General features: G+C 40.5%; 1 protein-coding gene across 1 annotated transcript; it reads left to right on the forward strand.

The window, feature by feature from the left end:
- The first annotated feature begins 15,453 nt into the window (after positions 1-15,453).
- prdm13 (PR domain containing 13) lies at positions 15,454-25,600 on the forward strand. Its single transcript, XM_080193349.1, has 4 exons — positions 15,454-15,594; positions 17,611-17,742; positions 17,882-18,002; positions 23,248-25,600. Exons 1-4 carry the CDS (start codon positions 15,454-15,456, stop codon positions 24,726-24,728), a joined length of 1,875 nt encoding a protein of 624 aa, XP_080049475.1. The 3' UTR covers positions 24,729-25,600.
- Positions 25,601-26,886: the final 1,286 nt, after the last annotated feature.

Raw genomic sequence — 26,886 nt, forward strand, 5'->3', positions numbered from 1 at the left:
TTACCAGACAAGATAAGAGCTTATGGTGTTAATGGTAACATACTTGCAAGGATCAAGGATTGGCTAACTAACAAAAAACAGAGAGGCAGGATAAATAGATCATTTTTGAATTGATAAACTGTAAATAGTTGAGTGCTAAATGGACCAATGCAGGGGGCTCAATTATTTACAATGCATATTAATGACTTGGATGAAGGCATGGACTACATTGTAGCCAAATTTACTAGTGATATAAAAATAGGTGGGAAAGCAAATTTTAAGGAAGATGTAAAAAGTTTGTAAAGGGATATAGATAGGTTAACTGAGTGGCAAATGGAATATAAAGTAAGAAATTGTGAGGTTGTTCACTTTGGTAGAATGGGAGTTGTGAATTATTCAATAGCTGTTTGCTTCCACCATCAGATCACAGCTTACCATTTTCTCTCTCATTCTAAGACAATGAAGATTGTCGGAAGGATATATCCACAAAGCGCATGTCCTCTGCCTCCTGTGTCAGTCATGGCTCGGTTGGTACCACTCTCACCTATTGAATAAGTAGGTTGAGGATTTAGATCCCACTCCATGGCTGGAACTCTAACACCTCGCCTTCCGTGGATTGGAGGAGATGAGGGTCCAACAACATAAATCACCATTGACCCTGGGCGGGAATTTCCAGTCTCGCGTGAGCGAGGCCGTAAAATCCTGCCCCAAGACTTAAACAGAAAAGCTGATATTCCTTTATGGTCGTGAGGGAGTGCTGCACTGACATTCTGCTGAGACGATAAACTAAGGCCAACTGCCCTTTCAGGTGATGTAAAAAATCCCATGGTCCTATTTCAAGGTAGAGGAGGGAAATTTTCCCGGTTGTCCTGGTTAATATTTACCTCTTTATCAACATGAGTTCATATGGTCATTATCATATAGCTGTTTGTTGGAATTTGCCTTTTTTCTTATTTTCTGCCACATTTCCTCCATTACAACAATGACCACACTTCAAAAGTACTTCATTGACTGCACTTTGAATACTTTGAAACATCCACTGGTCATGAAACCCACAATGTAAATGCAAGTCTTTTTCCTGTTCCCAAGTTATGTTAGCTTTCAATGATCGACTGAAGAAGTCTGAACAAGTTGTGTATGCAAGTGCAGTGTGATCTCAAAGAATAACAAAGAAGAAATTGCTTTAAAAGAACAAATAACTGATCACAAACCAGCTTTAACGAAAACCAAGAACACAAAAAAGATCAATCATGATACATGAATACTCAGACCCAGACTCATTTCTATAAAATAGGTTAGTGACAAACAACAGAAAACGTGAACAATCTCAGTGTGTACAAAATTCTATACTCAATTATACATCTTCCACTGAACTCAGTGAACTCTGAACCTTAATCTGAAGATGGCCAAGGACAGGAGGGCCTGCAACAAGAAGACAGGATAAAAAAAGACCAATGCCAAATCATTAACAATCTTTGCTGGATAAAGAGAATTCGTTGAGGGGTGTTTCTTGTACTGCTTCAATGTTTGCCATATTACAACATTCATCATTTAACCATATTAACTTACCTCCAAACTCTGTGGCCTGAACTCAGCTCCTCCCTCTGCGACTTTATTCTGAACTTCCAAATCCACAGATCACAATCAGTAAAGTTAAGCAACAACGCCTCCTCCATGATCATCCTCAGCACCGGTGCACGACAAGGCTGTGTCCTCAACCCCCTACTATATACCTTATACACCTCTGACTGTGTGGCCAAATTCCTCTCTAACTCAATTTTCAAGTTTTCTGATGACACCACCATAGTGCGTTGGATCTCAAACAATGATGAGACAGAGTATAGGAATGAGATAGAGAATCTGGCAAACTGGTGCAACATCAATAATCTTTCCCTCAATTTCAACAAAATGAAGAAGATTGTCATCAACTTCGGAAAATGTAGTGGAGAACATGCCCCTGTTTACATCAATGGGGACAAAGTACAAATGGTCAAAAGCTTCAAGCTTTTAGGTGTCCAGATCACCAACAACCTGTCCTGGCCGCCCCACACCGACACTATAGTTAAAAAAGCTCACCAATGTCTCTACTTTCTTAGAAGACTAAGGAAATTTGGCATGTCAGCTACAACTCTCAGCAACTTTTACAGATGCACCATAGAAAGTATTCTTTCTGGTTGCATGACAGCTTGCTATGGCTCCTTCTCTGTCCAAGACTGCAAGAAACTACGAAAGGTCGTGAATGTAGCCCAATGCCTCCCATCCATTGATTCTGTCTAAATTTTCCAGTGCCTTGGCAAAGCAGCTAGCATAATTAAGGACCCCATGCACCTCAGATATTCTCTCTTCCACCTTTTTCTGTCGGGAAAAAGATACAAAAGTTTGAGGTCACGTATCAATCAACTTAAGACACCTTCTTCCCTACTGCCATCAGACTTTTGAATGGACCTACCTCACATTAAGTTGATCTTTCTCTACACACTAGCTATGACTGCAACACTACATTCTCCACTCTCTCGTTTCCTTCTTTATGAACAATATGCTTTGTCTGTACAGCGCAGAAGAAACAATAATTTTTATTGTATACTAATTCATGTGACAATAATAAATCAAATCAAATCAAATCATATTAATATACATTTAATCCCAATAGAGAAATTTTCAACGACAATAGGGCAACGTCAATGACTCAGGTCAAATTAAATGAGGTACCAAACAGCAAAGAGTAACTGCAGCAGAAAACAATTTTTTTTTCACGTTAACTGTTATACTGTACAGTCAACCTTTATATAGTAATGACCACAACCAACCAGGTCAACATAAAGAAATCTGAACAGAAAAAACAAGCAACAATTTGGCATGAAATGCAAATCATCCCACAGGAGTAGAATGAACTAAAAAGAGGAAAAAGGTTCCCCAGTGCATTCTCCATGGCAAAGCCTCTACCAAGCAGTATCCACTTGCCAACAAATCAATATTTTCTTCTCATGCAGTTTAAATTCTGCTCCCTTTATAATTGATATTCTTACATCTGTCCAGAGAAATACAAGACAAAAATCTTCAATAGCATCTCTTTTTCAACAACTTAGATTTTTACATGGGGAAGCTCTTAATTGATATGGAGATGGATTTCTTATTCACTTAGAGTCAGTGGAGGTGGGAATGGAGATGGGTCAGGTGGAGTGCGGGATTCATTGAGACTCCTGCACAGCCATCACTGAAGCTGCTGGTTGTTGTGAGCAAGAGGTCTGCAGTTTCTGTCTTTCACTTTTCCAGAGGAAAATGAGATGTCACAGCGAAGCCGAGACCTGGTACAAGGGGTAGGGCACACCTTCACTTCATTAATGCTCATCTCAATCTGGAGACCATGTGGGAGAGGAGAGTAGTCCTTCTCTCAGAGAGTGAAGGAGGAGGGCATCAACTCCCTCTGCCTCCAATTCCTCCCTGTTTCTTAGCTACTGCTTCTCCTTCAGCTCACCTCCTGCCTCCTTTTAGGCCCTCACCATCCTCAAGTTCTACACATCTCTGTAGGACAATGTTCTGGAGAGCGTAGCAGATCACCGTAATGACTGAGAAACTTTTGAAGGACGGTATGGAGGGCAGCACCCGACTGGCTCTTGCACCAGAATCTCATTTTCAAAAGCCTGACCGTCTGCTCAGTTATTGTCCTTCTGAGCAGGTGACACCAGCTTATCAAGGCTAGTTATGGATACTCAATAAATGTTGGCCTTGCCAGTCACAAAAGAAATACGTTTATGGTAACTACTATTCTTTTATGCTACTGTTTAAAAACTAATAGATTTGTTTGATATTTATATTAGAATTACTTTTCCCAAGCAATGTCCTTGGTTTATAACACCCCTATATATTTCAAAAATGTAAGTAAAATACCCTTTTATTTAATGCCAGCAACATATCAGAAATATTGCGTTATAATACAGGAACATAGAGTATATGTTGGTGATTAGTGGCACAGTGTTCTTGTCAATACGTACAGCAACATTTTATTGTCCAACAGAAGTTACTGACTAGCCAGAGATGTGGCAACGGAGATACTCTTAATCACATGCACTAACTTTATTTCTTTCAGAGAGTTGTGCAGGCTCGATGGGTCGAATGGCCTCCTTCTGCACCGTGGGGATTCTATGATTCTTACTTTTTTCTGATGCTGGGCAAATTTTTTTCTGCCATGAGAACAGTTTTATTGCAATCTAGAGTGCTCTAGCAGGTCTGCCTTGTAAGTTGGAGAATGAGGGTGGTGGTAGCAAAGAAGACAAGGGATAGCAGAGGCAGCAGGAGGAATATGGAGCAGATGGGCAATGCACATGAGGCCATCCCCACAGTAGATCTTAAGGGAGCACTTCTCCGACCTCAACCTCGCTGGGGAGCAATGTGGGAAATGTTTGCACCTTGCCAAGGAGTCTGCCTCTGACTTATGTCACAACTAGTCCTCAAATCAGAGCATAGACAATGTTACCTGTTGCCTCTTTAGCCTCTTCCATTTGATGCAATGGTCTCTTCTCAAGTTGCAGCATGTGATACCAGATATATCTGACAATTTACAGTCCACAATTCCATTCAGGAAGTCACTACCAGTCTTCAAACCTTTTTTTTTCTTGTTTTGCAACACATCATGCTGGTTTATGCCTGATTTCTTGGCAGCACTCATTATTTATCCATACTACAGCAATCTCTCTGATGCCTTTGTCCCATCCAGGCCATCAGGTCACACGTTGGGTGATAAGGAATATTCCTTCAGCCATGGCTCATGGTGATTCCTATCAGGAGCCTGCTCACAGCTAAAGAGCTGGCCTAAAATAAAAGCCATTCTGCTCCCAGAAATATCAGTGAGCTGATCATTGGAATGCTGAAATCATGTTCCACTGCCCGGACCATTTGGAAAATCTGTGCAGTACAGCTCTGATCATGCTCCACTACTCCTAGAAAAAGAAAAAGTGGATAAGATTGAAATAATAAACAGGTCAGGTAGCATTTGTGGAAAGAGAAATGGAATCAATGTTTCAAATGTCTGGGAGAGGTGGTGTTTTTACTGAACTAGTAATCCGGAGACCCAGCACAATGCACTGGAGACTCAGGCCAGAATTTTACCAGCATGCCCACTTGAGGCTCATAAGATCATGCCTGACACCAAAGGGGAATGCCGCTCTGTGGACCTATTCTGCCCCGTGCCAGGAAAATTGCGGTCTCAAAGTTTGAATCCCACCACAGCAGATGGTGTATTTTGAATTTAATAAAAATCTGGAACTGAAAGTCTACTGGTAACCATGAAACTATAGTCAATTGTTGTAAAAACCCATCTGGTTCACTGATGTCTTTAGGAAAGAAAAGCTGTCATCCTTACCCAGTCTGGCCTACCTATAACTCCAGAGTCACAGAAATGTTGTTGACTCTTAACTACCCTCTGAAATGACCTAACAAGCCTTTCAGTTCAAGAGCAACAAATGCTGGCTCAGCCAGCTACGCCCACATCCCAAGAACATATTTAAAAATGTTAATGACCTTTGATTGGAACTAAGGATCAATAATCTATTTCTCTCCACAGATGCTTCTTGACCTGCTGGGATTTCACACCTTTGTTGATTTGTTATTTCAGATCTGCAGCATCCACCGTATTTTTGTCTTTTTCTGGAAAAATGTTCATTTGATACTATTCTGTTTGCTAATGGAGGTTCATGATCATGAGCTTAGTTTATATAAACTTTCCCCACCTGCATATGTCTTGCCTTAATGTACCGATTGGACGGTTTTAAATTTTAAAATTTTGCTGATGAGAATTTATCTGAAATGAACCATGCAGTAATTTATCGGAAGTTTTCACTCCCTCCGGCCCTGGAATTTCCGCACGATTTCAGCCCCAGATATCAGTGTAATTCACTAAAGGTTGCAGAATGTTCTTATGTTCTTATGAATGTTTAATGCAAGTGATTTGCCCCCATTACCACTTTACATTGGGGTATTGGCGTATGTGTACTATAGTTCAATTTGGCCAAATAAATCCTGATCATAAAACTAACCAGAGGCCCAGTAAGGAGTGGTGGGGACCTGCCTCTTTGGCGGGTTTACATCGCTTTGTGTCCACATTTTCGGACGAACGTGAATCCCGTGTCAGACACCTGAACTGCAGTGAAACAGTAACTGAAAGCTGGACAGGGTCTATTTCTCCTGTTGCTCCTCCAGATTCAGTTTTAGTCTAAATTCAGTCAATATCCTGCCCAGCAGGGTACAACCATGCATTTTCACACTTGATGCTCCAGAGGACAAATAAAAGAAGTTATTTCAAAACCAATTTAAAAGCAAGAGCTTTATATCAGGGAATCGATGAATTTTGTGGCAATTCCACTCTTCATTCTGATGCTGGAGAATAGCCTATATCAGGTATCAATTGATTACGACCAGTTACACTGCTTTATTCTGCTGATTTCTGAGAACACACGTTTTGGCTTTTAGTTTGAAAGGGAACTTGAAGGTCGCTGCATCTGGGCACAACCAATGTGGTGTTGAGCACATTCGCGCCCCTAGTGGAAGCTCCACGCTGCCGTGTAAACGGGGTCAGACACTGACGGGGCCAAAGTAGTCTCCAGGCTCTTACTCATGACTATGTGCGCATCTGGCGGTTTCAGATCCACATCACAGACCTCAGACCTAGTGCGCCTTTCCCAAGCGGCTGCGCTCTCCAGTTTTAATGAAATTGCTCCTGATATCTGAAACCGTTAATCCTCCTTTCTGGGATAAAGTGGAAAATAATTTTAATGCTTCCAAGATTTACCCAACTGTACGCATGCGTCCAATGTCATGACCAAAGGAATCCCTGTTCGGTCAGATGAGGTCTCCAACCCTGAATTGCCACCATTGCCACCAAGTTCCTTTGGCGGAAGGTTAATGTGCCCTCAAATCAGTTACAAACTCAACATAGAAGAGATAGAAGGATGAAATTTCACAAATCCAGCTGATTTTCTTCATCCCTCATGTTTATATTCATTTGCTTTCTCTATTGACATCCTAAACATCACCATTATCGATATAAAAACAATGCTAATACACCTTGACAATGCGGCTTACAGCACTTTACTTCCCCTTTGGGCATTGTAAGTATAATTTTGGAAAACAATGGTTGATGAAGGCAGATGATTCAAAGGGTGAACATTCGAGGAGTCGTTTATTTTGATCTTAAGAAAAATAGTCTGACTGCTGTGATGGAGTCGCGTGAATTTCCGGTGCCCATGAAGTACCATAGAAAGAGACGGGAAAATCTTATTCATGGGTTCCAGGTCAGGACATGTCCAGGACATTTTTAAAAAATAGAATCTTGCAATTCCTGCTCAGACTATTATTTGATTCTACATACAACAGCAGACTACCGCAGTTTTAATTCAATCTCACTTTTTTTTGAAAAAGCTTCTACCAGTAGATGAATGGTCACATTCGCAAACGCGCTGACAGTCGCTTTAGCAGACGAGGCTGCCCATGGAAATGAATTCATCCGAAGAGCCTGAAGTGGAGGAAATCAAACTCCATTTCTCCTGTAACCTGGTGGCTGCCCCTCCTGATACAATGTCCATGTTCAGTAAAAGCCTGATTAAATCTGATCCGGAGTAAAATTGTCATTCTTAAAACGGCATTTAATTTATTTGCCATTTTTTAAATCACCATTTTAAATCTTTTAAACCTTTTAAATCACCAATCACGTAATTTTAATTTATTTTTGAAGAACTGGTTAGAGGATTGTTAAACATCGAAGATTAATGGTGGGCGGCACAGTGGTTAGCACTACTGCTACACAGCGCCAGGGACATGGATTCAATTCTGGCCTCGGGCCACAGTCAGTTTGGAGTTTGCACGTTCTCTCTGTGTCTGCGTGGGTTTCCTCCGGGTGCTCCAGTTTCCTCCCACAGTCATTGATTGTCCATGCTAAATTGTCCCTTGGTGTCAAGGGGGCTAATAGGGTAAATACGTGGGCCTTACACGGATAAAGCCTGGGTGGGATTGTTGCGAGGTAGATGGCCTGAATGGCCTCCCTCTGCGCTGTAGGGAATCTATAATCTACAAAACAAACATTGACTCCCACCATTCTCCTACTTATTTGGGTTTCCTCCGGGTGCTCTGACCCACAGTCCAAAGATGTGCAGGTTGGGTGGATTGGTCATGCTAAGATGTGTAAATTGGGGGCTTAGCGGGGTAAATACGTGGGGTTATGGGGGTAGGGTCCTTTGTCGAACAATCCGTGCAGACTCGACGGTTGAGTGGTCTCATTCTACACTGTGGATGTTCTGTTAAATGTATTTAATTAAGTTATCCAAAACTTGTGGCTTGCAGAAGTACTCAGAAAGGACGCAGAGGATATCAAACTGGATCTATATTGTTCCAGCAAACCAATGTTCCGGACCGCAGAAATGTGGTTACTTAAATGCAGATGTAACTTCTGGATCCATTGTCCATTTATCTTAATTCTATTCTAAAGTTTTATTCAAATTATTACTCAGGAAACCATGGTTGTCACTAATAACCCACTCTCTTCATTCAAAGTTTCCTAAAAGAAATGCACCCAAATATAAAGCGAAAATACCATATAAGCGTGTCAAGTTACAAATCGATGAACACGATTTATATTATTATTGTGTTTATTATAATATAATTAGATTATGGAGAGCGCATAGTAACATCGAGACTCTTATATGTAAGGTTAAAAAGATGAAAATCGCTGTCTCTTATTTTATGCAAAAAAGCGAAACACAATATGTCTGCAGCGAATTGCTGAAGTGTTTGCAATGAACTTCTAATCATGCAGGAATGTAGCAGATCCAGATATGTAATTAAATAAGATGAAAAGCAAAAATATATATAAAAGACTCCTTATAAAGCCATACCTGATCCGCGCCTAATTCTGATTCAAGCATGGAATTCTGAAGTACCAAGCCACTTCCCATTCACTCATATTGTATAGAATTCCTGATCCAAGCATAATTGTTCAATACAAAATCCTTATCCAAGCATAAAATTTCCTCCAATTATCCGATAGGTTATGCTCAGCGCACTGAAAATGCTCAGTTCGCCGCCAAATTTCAACTGCAGCCAGCAGGACATTTCAGAAATGTAATTCCGTCCGTGTAAAATTTAGTTTGTTTTTGTTAAGTGATTTGTTATTTCCCTTTGGGTTAAATTGTTGAATTGATTATTAAAATGGGGGTGGTACAAAGCTTTGACAACTTACTAGGTTTTTGTTTGCAGTTTACGGAAACGTTGGCCCAAGCATAACATTTTGGCACACTAATTATGCCTTTATTGGGGTTTAATTGTGTATAATGAATCGTGTCGTCCAGTAGTCAGGCACAGGCAATAATTGCAGATATGTATATATGGACTTATTCCATGTAATCTGAATATAATAATGGAGTCTAACCCTGTTTGTACCGCTGGCAATGCCAATTTTGTCAATCTGCTTTCAACGCGTGGAATTTATTCTAACTAGTTGGTTAATTAGTTGATGACTATGCTTTAATACACATTGCAAAATCCACAGTATGTGCAATCTACATCAACGTATAGTTGCCGCAATAGATAAGAACTGATACTTAATTTAAATCTGATTCTTCACATGGTTCCCTATTAGAAATTAACATCACTGTCTCGGCGATCAGGCATGCCCGGGTCATTTGCTTTCCCTCTCTTTTCCAATGATTGTATTTCCATATGGCAGGGTGAATCCGATTGCGAGAATCAATTGTTCAAGTACTTGGATCAATAGCTAGCAGAATATGCACCTTTCACCAAGCATTGGTGCTTGAAATTCACAAGTCCAATCAATGTTAGCGTCCGCTAACATCCTATCTTCAATTTAATGACAGTGCTGTTTATAATGGGGATGGGGATGAATGGGGTGGAGCGGCGGGTGGGGGCGGGGTGGGGTGTTGGGATTAATGAGGCTAGCGAGGGGAGAAGGGGAATCAAGATAGGTACGAAACTTACCTACATGTTGCTGTACACTTTGTGAGCAGATAATGATTTAAAAACCCCGAAGAACCAGAAAACATAATTGCTTAAAATAAGGCTACATAAAAAAAGATATAATTGCTCCGAAGAGTTTTTGCCCACACGTCAATGTTTTAAAAATTTTCATGTTGCACTGACACTTATAGATGAAAGAAACTTATTAATCAATGCAAACATCTGACATACAATGTAGTCACACGACACATGAAAATCTGTTCTACTTCGTAGCTTTCCAAGTTGCTTTCTGGCAGAACTACCAGGCCCCATTTACGGCGCGTACATGTCATTCAAGTTGCGGGGCATAATCAGGTTTGTTTATTGGTCTGCTACAGCGAACTGGCATTTAAAAGGCTGCGGTTCCTTTTGTCCGTCTTCTGAGAAATGTGCTACTCAAAGCAAGGCTCTGAAAGCAAGTCGCTCTGTTCTGAGCAGTTTTCCCAACTCTGTAAACTTTGTAAATGACAACGACATCAAATAGCCTAGCTCACGTCTTCAACCCCTTGGTTCATTTCCCTTTTTAAAAAAATCAGTCAACATTTCGAACGGAAACTGAACAAAATTGTTCATTTTTCAAAGGTCCCTTCCCACCATGTTGAGTAAATTTGATAAAGCTCTCTGCAACTTTAAATAAAGGCCTCTGTGCACATGGATTAATTTGGCAGTCTCTTAATTTCCAAGGCGAGTATATTGAAATAATTATGTTGTACATTTTGCGTGCTATTTTTGCCGAGCTGGAACTACAACGAGAACAAGAAAACGCGAGTTTCTTTTATTGGAAAGGTGGTTTTATTTTTGATTTTTCAATAGAGTTAATAAACTGCCTAGGTATGCCAACAAATAAGCCTTAGACTATATTGTAAGCAGCTATCTTATTCAGAAGGATGGCTGGAAATTGGCTGGTTACTGATCTTGTCGTGTTATACAATGAAACCTGAGAATTTCTGTCACTCTGTGCATATGGTCCCGAGTGCTTTAATCCCAATTAGGGGCGGCTGACACACGGTCCTATTCATTCGACTCAGGCTCTGAATTCATTTGCCTAGAAATGAACTTCATAAATAGACTCTCTGCTAAATGTGCCCAACAGCAAGGAAAATCGAATTGAGTGGAGAATTCATTCTAATGCGATCGAGTGAGAAAAGGTATGAATTTATAAGGTACACCGAAACATTTCAATTCAGGCACAAGTTTCTGGCCTTTTATCTTCACCACGTCAACCGAAAACCAAGTAAAAGTTAGAAAATTCTGTTAAAAAGGCAGTTGACTTCTTGCATACTGAAATCGTGGCATAAAGATATCCCCATCCTTAGGTACGGGTTTGAAATCTTCATTTTATATCCGCTTAACTTGCACGGGAAGGATAATTGCAGCCCACAGACTTGTTTGCTTTAGCAGATGTAAAATATTACATTTATTCTTGTGTTCAGTTTGTAAGTAGGTCATGTGGCGGGATGCACACATTACCGCAATTTCGACAAAAGCCAAATAAATGACTAGCAACCATCAATGTGAGATGTTTGTTTCTGTTGACTCGCATTACTCTGCTATATTTAGTCCAAAATAAAACAGAACATCTGTTCACGGTAGAGCTATCTCTTATTGCGTTAGCCTGCAACGGGAAGGCGTTTCTCATAGATTAGATACTCCTTTCTCGCCTCTGAACACACTGAATACCTTCGTATTTGCAGCAATTCCCTTCATTCAATAACACAGGAATAGCAATCTGAAATGAAAAATGCCCAAGGTTTAATGCAAATTAATCATCAACCTTTCTATGCGTCAAAGCGGTTTTTCTTTAGGGATATTTGAGGAACACCGCTGGGAGTCGTACAGGTCCAAAGTTTCGGAAGGGTTAAATTAAGAATGATTCCCTTGTGCACAGGAGTTTGCGAGAACTTCTGATTTATTCCACTGTTTGCCTATAATTAAGTTGGCTCCATATACAGGCATTCATGCTGGTTTGAAAGTAATGTTGAACCTTCTCTAGCCAGAAGCATTTTGATGTGTTGAATGGAGCTTCCTGGTGGGACATTGGCCCAGGCTGCTGTGGCTCTGGACGTCTGTTGTTCTTCAACATTCATGGCTGATTATCGGGCAACCTGTTAAATCAAAAAGAACATTATGCCAAAAATGTTACTTGATGGCAATGACAGTTCAACGGCACGCGCAAAAGAGCTCAAGCTGGTGCAGGATCTCTTCTCAAACTATATTTTGTGCAAACCCGATCATCCTTCGTTGACGCTTGCAAAATATTGTTTTGTCGCCAGTTAAAAGTCTGTGACAGCAAGCCCTGGAATGTTTTGATTATCCCCCAGTCCACAACATTGTCCTGGAATAAAGCTGAAACCATGTAATTAATGTGCCCTTTTATAAGACACAATACAGTCGTTCAAGCTATTTGATTTCATTTAATTTTCCATCCCATTTGCTTCGAACACTGCTTTTACTTTTAACACCCCGGCTTTCATTCTGGCTCCTGCTCCAGTGGACACATTAGATTGGTTTCACCCTTGCTTTTTTTTCACGGGGAAATATAAAAGCAAACGTGTTTCTTCCCTCTCCTCTGGCCAATTTATTTCACTTGGAATAGTGCATCTTTTAGCCAGAGTGAGAAAAAAAACTGCAGTGCTGGTGTGAATGATTTCAGAGCCGAGCTCTTTTTTTTATTTTCAGTGGCTGGGAACCAGTCACAATTGGCTCGCATTAATAAATAACTTTCCTCCCAGTCAGATTTTACATGGTCCTATTGATAAAATTGTTCGCGTGTCGTTCACGCTTTGAGATCATTAAATAAAGTATGGAAAGGCTCCACAAATGGAGCAGTGGGGTACCTTGCAGTCCAAAGCCATCTACCTCTGCTTGCCCAATTTAACTTGGTGTCATCCTAAAGTCGCCAGGCCAGAGGTTACGGGGACATGTTCATGGCTTAAATTTATTGCCCCGAACTTCTTGTTTCCACCACCGCCCCCCCCCCCCCCCCCCCCCCACAACCGCCGCCATTGAGAGATATGCCAAGGAAGACTTACCAAAGAGGTCAAACCCTGGTACTTTTTAAAAAATCCCTTCTTCACGCATCCAGCACTCTGGCCTAATGTTGACATTCCATACTTTAAATAAACACTATTACATAACAATAAATACAGAAGGCATGACTCTTCGCAGATATATAACTGTGGCAGATATATTAAAAATGTGATTCTCAATTATTTTTATATATTTTTTGATGCTGGCGAAATCTTGAGGAATATAGGAGTCAAACCTTTCTGTATCCTATGTATTAGTGTAAAGCTGATAATTGAATATATCTGATGTCATTATAGCTGGAAGGAATCTATACTGCCTGTTGATTATGTCCAATTAATATCCTCTTTTCAAACGACGACAATTAAGATGATGGCTGTCTACAAATCGCCAAACCTTTAGAAAACAAAATGCCCCTTAAGAATTGAAGTTTATTTGCAGCAACTAGGAAAGTCTCTACATGGTCTCTGCCCCAATTTCGCAGTTTCACAAAGGATTGGTGGCCGTTCTGGTATCACTCGAGATATTACAATATAAAATACGATCATTAATATTTCAATTCATCATCGTTTTCTACACTCCAGTGGTATGATCCAGAACTTGGGCATTCGGCACAGATATTTCCTCCAAATGTATCAAATAAATTTATGCAGCTAATTGATGCAATAGATTTAAATCTGCCCACACATGTGCTCCGTGTTTATGGTGTGGTAAATCAAAGGATCATTGCCAGCGCCTTTAGGTGCTGTTGAATCGCAATCCGCCTTAAAGTTAATGTCATAGCTCAATATAGTTAATCGTTGACGTATTTTTGACGGGATATTAAATGCTAGCTTTGAAAGACTATACAGCTTAATTGCCTTATATGATATACACAGTAACAAATCTTTAACTGAAAAAGTAGGAATGTTTGAACTGCATCACAGGTAATTCTTTGGACTGACTTTATAGAGCATTTTATTGCGTCTCCCTACGAATAAAGAAATGATTTTCTTTTAATCGGAAAAATAAATCACGCAATGTTTCCGAATGATAGGAACTGATTCCACTTTCAACAGAAGGTTAAACAGCTGAACGATTCATCTTGCTTTTTACGGAGGTAGAATCTTTCCAATAGCATCAGACTATCTTTTTTGTACCTTCATGTAGAAAAGAGACGCCAAATCTTAAAATAAGTCAGAGTATCTTATTTTACGTGCAAGATTCGAAGCAATTCACACGCTATGCAATAAGGCCAATCGCAAATCAACTTTGTGGGAGAAAATCTGTTATTTACAAAAGTCTTTTTTAAAGGGGTAAGACACCATCTGAAACTTCTGTTTTTAATTTTGAAGGAGTGCAATGTTTTATTAAGACGGAGAGTGATTGAACCCCGCTGTATTTCTCCCTCTGGGGGTGGGTGGGGGGCGGAGGGTGAAGTTGATGGAACTGGACAAGGAAAGTTGGATTGACGCTTGTTTGTTTGGGGAAGGCCAACTCAGTTTGAACTTTCCGATCTCTGCCCCAAACAGGTTGCGAAAAATAACTCGATATTGACAAAGATAGTTGGAATCACTGGATCCAAATCATTCTCCCGTTTGGATGGGCAGGAAGTTAACGGGAGAGCTGGTCAAATGTAGATTGGCGGTCACCTTGGTACGGTAGCGACTTCTCATCTGGTGTTTTACCATCAAGTACCTGCCCCGTTTCTATGCGGCACACGCCGAATCAATAGAAGTTAACAAGTCCTCCAAACATTCCTACTCTCTTTGTTTAACTGAGATTCACTCCTCTGAGAAAATAAAAAAAAACCGAGGGGGAGAGAAAAATCTTTGAAGTATACTTAACCTGAAAAGAATCAGCCAAGTAGACTTAACTTTAGTCACTTATTTTCCCAAAGTTTTGTTGGTCGCAATAAAGGAAGGCAGAATTTATGGAGAAATTATACAGTGAATTTGTCACTTAAAATATCGTAACTGTCTGCTGGACAATAACACAAGCTGAGGATTAATGGTCCCGCCAGACCTTTGATTCACAGTCGCCTTTTTTGCGCCCTTGACAAATTGGATTTTAGGATTGGGAAGGTCGCCCGGGCCATTGTTCCTGGCCATCTCGAGCACTTTATTATTCAGTTGGGTAGGGAAAGTCTCCATGTGTGTCTCTCTCTGACCCTCTTGGCTGTGGCTCGCAGCTGTGATCGCACCCAAACTCTCTCACCAAACTGAGGCACTCAGTGCACTCCTGCTCAAACGCAACCTTCCCCCTTTGGATAGAAAAAGCGCAGCGCACCGACTCCATCGCGTCATTTTGCAGGCGGAGACCAGTCTGTGCCCATCTCTCTCTCTCTCCTTCTATCTCTATCTCTTTCTCTCATCTGTCTCATCTCGCTGTCAATCCATCCCTCTTCCTCCGCTCCATTCATCCCCCCCACCCCCCACCCCCCCTCTCCACCCCTGCATCCCCGGAGCCATGCAAACCCCCCGGAGCTCGGCGCTCACCGTGACCGCGGAAAGCATCATCCCAGCCGGGCTGCGCCTGGGTCCCGTGCAGGGCATTTTTAGGCTGGGAAAATATATGTCTGATCGTAAGGAGCAGAGCAACAAGAAAAAGGTAATAGTTTTCGCTGCGTCGATGTAAATATTGAAAAGGCCTTTTTTCTTCTTTTGCTTTATATCGGGATTGGGGGAAGAAAAAGTCCAACTTCTAAGCAGTTAGTATCTTCGCCGGCAACAGAGAAAAAATAGTTTAATTTTCTCTCTCAAAACGATACCCCAAGTCAATGTTTTACCAGAGAAAGTTACTGGGCAGAGACAGATCTCTGACCTTTGCATTCTGCGGGTACTGCGTTAGGTTTGGGTCTGAATTCATGGCTTGCTCGCTAATTGTCAGTTAATTGTATTTTCCTGCAAATTACCACAGTGTGTTAACTTGTGTTAAAGTTATTGACAGGCCGCTTTAATTGGATCTCATTTCTGCTCTCGCGTGCGATTTAAAGGATTCAATTTTATGGTCGGCAATTAACGGTGCGGTTAGGCTCCAATTAATTCATTTTACTCTTGTCGAGATCCATAACCGAGATCGGAAATCTTTATTGTAAGTGATTAATTATTCAGCTTCGTGGCTGCAATCTTTGTAGCTACTTCGCAGTGTTAATCTAATAGCCAGGTATCAGTGCTTTAACTTGATTAAAATAATCGAAGTAATCGGATCATGTTCAGTTTACACACTTGGCAATTACATTTAGAAGGACAATTGTTATTAACTAGACATTGCTTGGTCCATGAAGCCGTAGTTAGTTATCAAAAGCAGAACGACATTGCAAAAGCACAATCGATCACGATTTATGCAGTTTGCCTCCTGATATTACTGTGTTTACGTGTGTGTGTGTGTGTAATAGACACAGAGTCATGCATACAGGGTCAGTCTGATTCAGGTTTAAGTGCTTCGAGTTGCCCAGTGCCACATACTGTCAGGGCTTCCTATGAACAGGTGCAGATGCCGTGTCGTATGTCATAGTCAGATTTTAAAATGTATTTACCCCCCCTCCCCCATTAAACGCTCTGACAAACCATGTTATTTATTTCCCGTCTGTTTCGATTTTGTTTCTTGCCGAAGAACCGTTCTGCTTAATTATCGCGAACTTTTCCCAAGCGATTCTTAAATATTTGCTCCATCCAACCCCAATATTTTGTTGGCGTGTTCCTATAATAGTGAGTATTTAAATGCCTGTTGGCTGGGTATCTTGACTCGTGCGCCAGCATACTTATTGGCGAAATTAATTCAAGTGGAGAAATGTGTAATGTAAGTCAAAAGGTAAGCCCGAAATTTAGTTACACCAGCGGCCAATTGCCAAAAGTGAACAGGTGTCACTGCAGTATACGGCAGTGGAAATTCTTTGTGCATTGCGGGATTATATAAATATAGTTAATGCATCTGAAAGTTGCAATTAAGTTAGCACGAATTTGGTTTTTTTTTGTAAAGCGCAACTCAAGAAGCTCAGATCCGTAATTGATAAACAAAGCGATCTTTTTTACATTTTGTTCTCCCGTGGATAATTCTAATTCTTGACAATTATTCTGAATTCTAAGCACCAACGTGCAAAATTTCAATTCAACCCAAAAGGAGCGAGACGTATCTGAAGATGCGAATCTTTCTTATTTGCAACGATGTGAAATAAACTACAACAGTTTATGTGTTAGATGCAACTTCTCTATTTTTTTCTGGTTTAAAGTAAGTTTTTGTAACCCTCAGCTCCCGCCAATCATTGTAATTCTGAACTGGCTTAGAGTCGGGTCACCGTCCGTCAGGTATCTTCAGATCACATATCCTTTAACATACCATTCCTGCCCGAAGTCTTCATTGGCTGATTTTAAATACAATTTTCTGTCATGTAAAGTGTCCAGAGGGCTCAGACTTTCGGGGTGAAAGATGTGTATTAATACAGCTGATTTAAATCGTGTTTTTGTTATGGAGCCTTCTGGATATGACTTTAAATGGTGTGGTTTGTGAATGTTGCAGATATGCTAACGAGATGAATCAAATATGTGTGAATCAATTGTAGGGCTGGATGATGCAGGCGTATTAGAATTGCCTTTCCTAAACTGTGGTGCTGGGCATATATTTCAGGTGCGCTTTGTCAGAGGGGATTTGGTTGACGAAGCTGGCGACTCTGTCCCGGAGTGGATAGAGTTAATCCGAGCTGCCAGACACGTCCAAGAACAGAATCTGGAAGCGATCACGGACCTTCCAGGGGGACAGGTACACCACATTACAATTCTTGGCACAGTTACGGGCTTTTTTTTGTTGTCATGCTAACCAAAGCACAACCCCCCCCCCCCCCAAAAAAAGATTAAATCGTATACAATCCTTAGATTTCTGCATCTGTTCCCTTCCTCAGATCTTTTACAGAACACTGAGGGATATCCAGCCTGGAGAGGAGTTAGCAGCATGGTACTCCAGCTCGCTGGCTCAGTGGTTCGATATACCGACCACAGCCACACCGACACATGACGAGAAAGGTAGGGACGATCAACTCAGATTCACTACGTCAGAACAATGGCATACACTGAGAGATATCTTTAGATTTAAAAAAAACTATGCATTTAATTAAACAGCATTTCTGGGCTGCTGAGTAACAAATCCCCCCGCCCCGCGCAGAGATGTTTATGTACATGTGGGAGTTTACATATCTATTGCGTGCATAGCAAGTATAAAGACAGATTGCTTGTAATTGCAAGTTACCTGTAACAAGGCCATTATTTGTGTATGGATACACGTGGGTATCTATCAAGATTTATTTACATGCAGGTTTATTGCAGCACTTTGGCGATTTGCCGTGATGTAACGAAAGTATGATTAAGAATTACTAAATTCTATCTTAATCCAGAACGAAATATATCGATTCATTGAAGTTATCTCAGATGGTCAAATTTTCATTTTTTTTTACAAATCCCCGATCTTAAAGCTATTGGGATTAACTGCAATCACCCAGAGATTAATGGAAAAGGCACTGTGTGACTTTAATGTGTTTATTAGGCACCCAAGATGCGCTTCAAATGGATCAGCCATCTTCCACCTGAAGGGGAAACTTTTTTTAAATGTTAAAACGCGTCATGTGTTTAGAGTTTACACATAATCATTGCATCCATGGCTTTGGCTGTGCGAAGTGAGCGTGGATCATGTGAGCACACGATACACGGGTTAGGGGAATGCCTCAGTTTCGACCCGGCCCAATTCGAATTTCGAGAGGCGATGAAATGGTCAATTTTCTCTGAAACTTTTTTTTGAAACATCGATTGCAATGGGTCATCATAGAATCGGAAGGCAGGTTAATTTATTTGCCGGTCTGCAAGACGCAAACATATTTATTTGTTTTATGGTCCTCTTGCTGTACAAGACTCAATGAGGCGGCACAGTGTGTCCAAGGAGTAAACTTGAATTCGATATATGCACGCGATAATATACACCGTGCCTTCATCGAAGGGCATAATTAGCACATATTTGCAAGAATTGGATTTTCGATGGTACCCTGCTTCTTTGCAAGTTGTATGTTTTTAGTATCACCTGTTAGATCTAAGATGACAATCTGCATCACAGGCTAGCTGCAAATCAGCGAAGTTTTTACCCCTTCGCAGCACAGTGGTTAGCACTGCTGCCTCACAGCGCCAGGTACCCGGGTTCGATTCCAGCCTCGGGTCACCGACAGTGTCGCGTTTGAGTATTCTTCCTGTGTCTGCATGTGTTTCCTCCGGGTGTCCCGGTTTCCTCCCACAGTCCAAAGATGTGCGGGTTAGATGGCTTAACCATGCTAAATTGCCCCTTAGTTTCAGGGGAACTAGCAGGGTAAATACATTGGGCTCTGGGAAGAGGGTCTGGGTGGTATTGTGGTTGTGCAGACTCGATGGGCTGAATGGCCTCCATTCATGGACTTGTCCGATTGTATGATTCTATGATCTTTACAAGCAATTTGTAGGCATGCTTGGGCAAGGGACTGATAGTAAATGCTGGCCAGCCAGCGACGCCAATGCCCCATGAGTGAAAATAAATGTTAGCATCCTCTTAGCATCAGTCAACAGAGGACCTACTGTGAGGTTCTACTGACCTTAAGTGGAAGAACAAATACATCGGAAATATATAGTTTGCTGCTCAAGACTCCGTTTAAGCATACGATTGAACACATTGGCATTCAAAAGATATCAGAATCATGTTTTTTAGACCATGTTTTATTTCAATCGGAAGAAATTCTAATAATCTCTCGGGATCTACCGAGGGAGGGGTACTTACGAGATGAATGTTTAATGGACTTAGCAAAACTGAACAAAGGCTCATTAGGAAGAAGCATCAGTTGGGTTGGAATTACAAAAGGTGCTGAAATTGTTACCAGATCACCGTGAAAATGTATTTGAAGATATACATGTTTGTGTTTAGTGATCGCATACACAAATTCCCAATGATATTTTTGTATTGAAAACAAAATTAATATCATGCACCCACAAATCAATAAATATATGTACGTTTTCATAAACGTAAAATCACGTCTGCATGATTGTTGTTAACTACCTACACAGGTAAGTCATATTTAATAAAAAGGCAAGGTTATAGAGACAGAAAAATGGACTGTACAGTATAACTATTTTGATCAGTTTCCGACTTTTCGTTTCATCATTAGCTATTTTGATTGATGGTCATTAATCTGGTTGAATTCTAGCCATGTTTAGTAGAAGAATAATCGTTAAAACACTTAGTGTTTCTGTGACTGAACCTTTCGAAAATGGATTACATGGATATTCTTATTTTGTACCAAAGGTAGATTGCAATGCAATTCACTAGTGCAAGAGAATGAGGAAACAGCTCTTTGTACCAGGTTCCAGAGGGAGAAAACGGAGAGGAATGCTGGCTCCAAACTGTGTACGGATATGATACTGCATTCCTCAAAGGATTAATAATGAGATCCAGTTGCGCATTTAGCCATTAAATCTCATTTTTCAAAGGAGTAGGGAACTGGTGGTCTCGGGTTGGGGAGGGAACGGGGGACTGAGACGCTTTGTAATCTTTAAAGCAAGTTGTAGCTAAAGTGCAAGGTAATAGGATTAGTGAAGTCGTTGCTTCTTCCACGGTAGCTCACTACGCCTGAGCAATTAGAAGTAAGTTTTGCAGATACTCCCAAAGATCAACAGACAGTACGTAAACAGACTTCCAATCCTGTCTCTAACAAGATGACCTACTATAATTAAGCATGGACAGATTGTGCATGAAGGGCCCCGAATTATAGCACATAAAATACAGAACATAGCAGAAAGGCTGTTATTCCCCTTTTTTGAGCTACAATGTAAATACTTGAAAACAAATAGTTTAACTTGTTACAGCGCGGACAAGTGTTCAATGTGTACATGCAGCCATACGGAAAATTAGGAGTTAATCAGGTACATTTAAAATAATTCGACACGTCGGAGGACAATGAAATGCTTCACCGACATTTCGAATTCTATTTTATAGGTGATATTGAAGTCATATATATCTTTGATGACTGGTCAGATTCTCGTAAAATCATTTCATTTCCAGCGCAATGCTACAGCACTCGGATTCTTGCTGATTTTGAATTCAAGTGGTTGAATTGAGATGTCAGTGAATTGTTGGATCAGGCACCGTTCATCCTGAATCACGTGCCTGCACCTGGAATTTATGTTCTTTAGCATTAGTTTGCTTTGCAGTCCAACGCGCGAAGGAAAGACCATGCAGTGACAATTTCTGAATCTAAAATGCAATTGAACCACCCTACCTGACTGGTTTGCATAATAGTCAACGCATGGAAAAATGATCTGAGACCTAGTAATGGATTAAACAATGAAATAATTCTTAAAATTTTCTTTACAGTAAGAATCTCTCATTGCTTTGACGCTTGGTCTCCAATTTCCTCCTCGCATTACCTATTTTATTTAATGAATAAAGCATTTTACACGACTTTCAGGTTATCAGCAGACAGTGTTCTGTAAAACTGTATTGGTTTCGTAGGTGCTGAACATGGCCATAGGTTTAATTAATGCATCATCATTATAAACCTAACTGTAATCGTTTTTTTTAAAATATAGTTTATTTGAAGATGATAAGTTCATTTCTATTTTAAAGTTTTGTTTTTTGAATACAATTTAAACGTCAGACTATCTTGGGGCAATGCACCACTATATTTTGTTTTTACGCGATGATTTTTGTTTTAGTGGAAGTTTTGTGGGAGTTTGAAATTAGGTATATCAAGTGTAAAGAGCCTTAAGTTCTCATTCTATCTTTCGTTGATAAAGCGGTTGATACTTGTAAATACTTGGACTGTTTGTGTGATTTCGCAAGAAGAAGTAGTAACACCAATTTCAAGAAACTGAATCAAATATCAAATATCTTAACTACAAACATGATAAGCATTTATCCAGGAAAATCAACAGTATCTGATGCGCACTTTTCCTATTTCTGCTCCATGTAATAGGATCAGAACAATATTATCAACACAATAAGTGGAACAAATGCCTTTTATCCACATTGATTTTCAACAAATGACAGATTAACGATATATTTTGATCCTTCAGAGGTTTTTGCAGTTGAAAGACCCTGGACAAAGTTTGATTTAATTATTCAAACTGTTGACAAATAACCTATATTGTTAAGGCCAATGCAGTCAGTTTCATTTTTGAACGCAGTGTTGGGTTGAGGGCTATAAAATAAAATTTACATTACCACGAATGTAGGAATGGACCAGGAACAAAATGTAATTCATCGTACGAAGCAACATTACCAGTTTTCGAAAAGAAATCGAAAATGAAGCCAAGAAATTGAAGTGGGAAATAAACGAAAAGGCCAGGCAAAACTACATTAAAATATAGAAGGAAAGGAGCAAACGAGAAATAAATGCATTGAAGCGTTGGGGAAATGCATTTACACGTTTATAAAATGCGACACCAAAATATCAGATATAAAGGAAAGACAGAGGTTAATAAACGTTTGCCGATTATGCACAACCGTGTTTTAAATTGTAAAATTAATAGTTTGATGCCATCCTTTAGTTAAAACATCTACAAATGAGAATACCTCAAGGAACTGTTACTCTTTGAATAGCAACGTTTAGATCCTAGGCATTGTTCTAATTTTAATGCGAAGCTCATGATATATAGATTGTTCTTTGACCAGTTTGCTCAACTCCTTGCCATACGCCTCCTTTCTTCAACATCAACAGATGGGCCAAGTGCATTGTTTCAAGCGCCCCATGATTTCAAGGAACAGCTGTTATCACCTCCAAGGCCTGCAAAGGCCAAAACATTAACTGTCTAGATTGTATATGTCTGATCAGGCTTGTGTTTCCTCTTGGAGAACAGAATGATTCAATAACAGGACTGAGAATTACATATTAATTACTTCACCAAATGATTTGCCTCATTGACTTCCTTCTACATTCATTACCATTTAATTTGTAAAGTTATCTGCTTGGATTGTAGAAACTGAGCTGGTGTAGTGTGCAGAAGGTATTTTGAAACACTGACAGTAAGCATCACATAAGGATCATCTTAATAACTACATGGCTTGTTTGCAATCTACAACTTTAAAAAAATTTAATGGGATGTGGGAGTCGCTGTGTCCAATTCTTCTGAAGTGTAGGTGATGATTTGAAATGCTGCCACCCTAGCCTCTGGGTATAATTCGTGTTATTATTAATTGTCGTTTATGTGGAACTGTATACAACCTTATCCCAAAATTGAGTTTTCTTCTCGTTCATTTCTTTAGGGGAGGAGCGTTACATCTGTTGGTATTGTTGGAGAACATTCAAATACCCGAACACTTTAATAGCACACATCCACTTCCACTGCACTCTGAGTAACGGCAGGGGCTTCATCAATAGCGACCAGTGTAGAATTTCGGAAACGTTCACTAAGTCTCCGAAGGCAGTCGACATATCCAGCTCGTCTACGCCCCTGAGAAATGGCCATCAAATCGCCTCGGGCTCCACTGAAGGGGTTAAACGATCAACGTCGCCGATTTTGGCTAAAATGGCTATGAACAAGAAGGCAGTAGGACATGAGGATGAGCAGGACAGGGCCCTGGACATGAGTGTCAATTCAGCCAGAAATCATGGAGCCCTGACGACGATCAGTGGAACTTCTTCAATAGTCAACGCGATGGGCTTTCATCCTGGGATTCGATCCGCCTTTAAACCCACGGGATTATCAAAATTGATATTGCCGGATCCAAGCGGGGACAGCAACACTAAAGCAAATGGATTAGGCTTCAATAAACTCCTGGGCAGTATGAAATCACCACGTTCTAGCAGTGAGAGTATGGGGGGAGCTCATCCTAACAAATGCATTCATTCCATCGAACCCCCACTCCCTGCACTGCCATGCAGCAACACGCCCAGGGGCTTCCCTTCATTCCCCAACTTTGAAGAGACGTCCGCATTCAAACATGTCGAAAGGGGGCTTCACGCCAGTTTGTCTCCGAACCGTTACACCCCGATCCCAACCAGCGTTCACTTCGAGAGGTTCTCCATTCCACCATTTGAAGGAGTTAAGCCATTCTCCGGGGAATGCAACATTCCCATTATGCCCTTAACCGTTTACAATGGTGAACTTCTGTACAGCCCTCCCTATTACCCTTTAAAATTCCACTTCAGCAACTTAATCAAATACCCAGAATCGGTCACCTACTTCGGAGCTCCCTCCCTCAACCCAGAACTTGGCTCCATCGCCAATATTGACAGAGAGATCGCCATGCACACGCAGCAACTCTCCAGTATTGCTGCAGAGAAGAGCAGGTCTCGCCTGGAGTCCATGTCCGCTACCAGCGCGTCTAGCGGCAAGCCCAAAAAAGGTCACCTCTGCTTGTACTGTGGGAAACTCTACTCGCGCAAATATGGACTGAAAATCCACATGCGGACACACACAGGGTACAAACCTTTAAAATGCAAAGTCTGCCTTCGACCCTTCGGAGATCCCAGCAACCTAAACAAACATATCCGTTTGCACGCCGAGGGTAACACGCCTTACAGGTGTGAGTTCTGTGGCAAAGTACTTGTGCGTCGCAGAGACCTGGAGAGGCACGTTAAGTCAAGACACCCAGGGCAAAGCGTGCACAAGGCTGAAAGCAAAACGGAAACTTCCTTCGACGAGACCGAGCCGAAAAGCGACCACAGTAACGAGAGCGACGTGGATGTCTGCTTTACCGATGATCAGAGCGACCAGGATTCGGGAAAGAACAACGATCATTGAATAGTTGGAAGAGTCGACACGAATAAACACCGAATTGCCAAAAAAAACCGAAAATGCTTGAAGCATCTAAAAAATGCCTGTTTATTTTGTACATAAGATGATAGGAATTGTGCCTTTCGGTGACTGTTATGGTAAAGGGTATTTATTAGGGCTGAGCAATATTCAGAGTTCCGACTGATGTAATTTATGAAGGCCAAAGTAATGGTCGTTTAATAAATTACTATGAAATTACAAATAAGCTCAAAGCGTCTGTGAAAAAACTCAACAAATGGAATAAATAACACGATCGCGGCGATTAAGTTAAATCCTCGATGCACTTCCTTTCAGTTTTTACCCGCCGATGTCATATTGTCATAAAGTAAACACTAATATCACTGACACATTTCAATAAATGGAATGACCCTCATCTAGAAATCACGATGATTAATAAGTCGACAGGTCCACAGTGAATATCAATCATTGAAGCAAACGTGTGAGGGTCAACATACTTTATTAGCAGACAAAGCTAAAGGTGACCTATGATGTAGAGCTGGGATCAATTATTCAATTTTGTTTGAACTCGCGTCTGTAAAAGGACAAGCATTAAAGCACTATAAGACGGGCGCGAAACATGGCAGAGGGACCTTTGTTCATAGATTAGTAGTTAAACTATTTAAAATAGGGCATCCATTATTGTTTTCATCATCTTTATGTACATATTTTTCTGGAGACATATTAGGAGCATGAATCTGAAAGTATGTGATAACGCTATATATAATTTCAAAGAAAATATAATTTTTTTGTGAAGTAGAACAATATTGTTGTGTATTTTTGTTTTTATATTGAATGATGTACAGTGCACTTGTTATTCGCCCTTTTGTTGCAATGCATTGTGCGAGAATTTTCGAATAAACTTACTTAACATTTTGAAGATTTATTTGTATCAATCTTGTTCATTTTTTGCCAGAAGTTACGGATCTGCTTGTTCAAATTCTCTACAGTTTCAAAGTCTGGAATAAGTTCTATGAGTACGAGATTGCATTAGGAAATAACATAATTGGATATTATCCGATTTCTGGTCACAATTAAACCTTCCCCCGTCCATAGGTTTCAGTTTTCTAGGCTGTAACATATACCATTAGTGACTGTCCCACCTAACAGGGGCCGGGCATGTGATGTGTGATAACAGCAAAAGATTCACGTATAAACCAATGCTACATTAAGGAATGCCACCCTTGAATCTGGCTTTGGCTATATTTAAGGTTGCATTGCAAACATAATCAGCACGATTCGAAATACTGTGCCAATTTACCCCATAAATAATCCAAAGAAGGGTTAGAGTTTTTGAGGAGTAAAACATTGGTTTACTGACACCATGAACCAAGCGTTGCGCATGTGATTAATTTCTCATTTAAAAAAAAGCTTTGTAATCAGCAAAACGAACTTTTCGAAAATCCTTATGAACCTGTATAAGCAAGTGTTGGAACATTTGGAATATGCAAACTTTACGAAGACCTTCAATCATGTCACTGGACAACGCTTTTACTGGAGAACAGTATTAAAAATGTTCTAACCAACCGGCCCCACTGCAGCCTAAATGTTAACTTATTAATGGCCCTTAGATACTAATTGACCGATTGAGCCCTTCCATCATATATTGTTCTTCCTTCAGATTTCCAGCATCCCAAATTCTTTTTATTTTAAGTTGATAAATTACAGATTTATTTACAGCTTCTGATCTTCACTGGTATCCAGCATTAGAACTTGTCAGAAGTCATGTGCTCTATCACTTGGCGGGTGTTTCGTTTTGGCGGGGTTGGGTTGTGTGTGTTACAAGAGAGAGAAGGAATAGACTGGATGGCTGGCCAGACGGCCTCCATGGGAATAAAGCACAGCTTCCGAATGCCACCCCCGATCAGACCACTGGCCCGGTATGCAGTCAAATAGATTGGAAAAAGTTACATCCTTTTCAATATAACCCGGCCCTTTATTATAATGTAGTGAAGTGAGATAAATCCAGGGGAAAGGCGCTGAAATAGGGCGTGATTAATCACAGATTGAATGCTTGTGAAGGCCAGTGTATGTTTGGTGAGCCATTGTTCGTTGAAGAACGGGTGAATTATTATAGGGGTGTACACAGTCTGAGGTTTTTTTTCGGCCAGTATGGTTCATGAGTGAT

This window comes from Carcharhinus amblyrhynchos, chromosome 7, assembly GCF_965287045.1.
Source record: "Carcharhinus amblyrhynchos chromosome 7, sCarAmb.v2.hapA, whole genome shotgun sequence".
NCBI classification, from domain to species: Eukaryota; Metazoa; Chordata; class Chondrichthyes; order Carcharhiniformes; family Carcharhinidae; genus Carcharhinus; species Carcharhinus amblyrhynchos.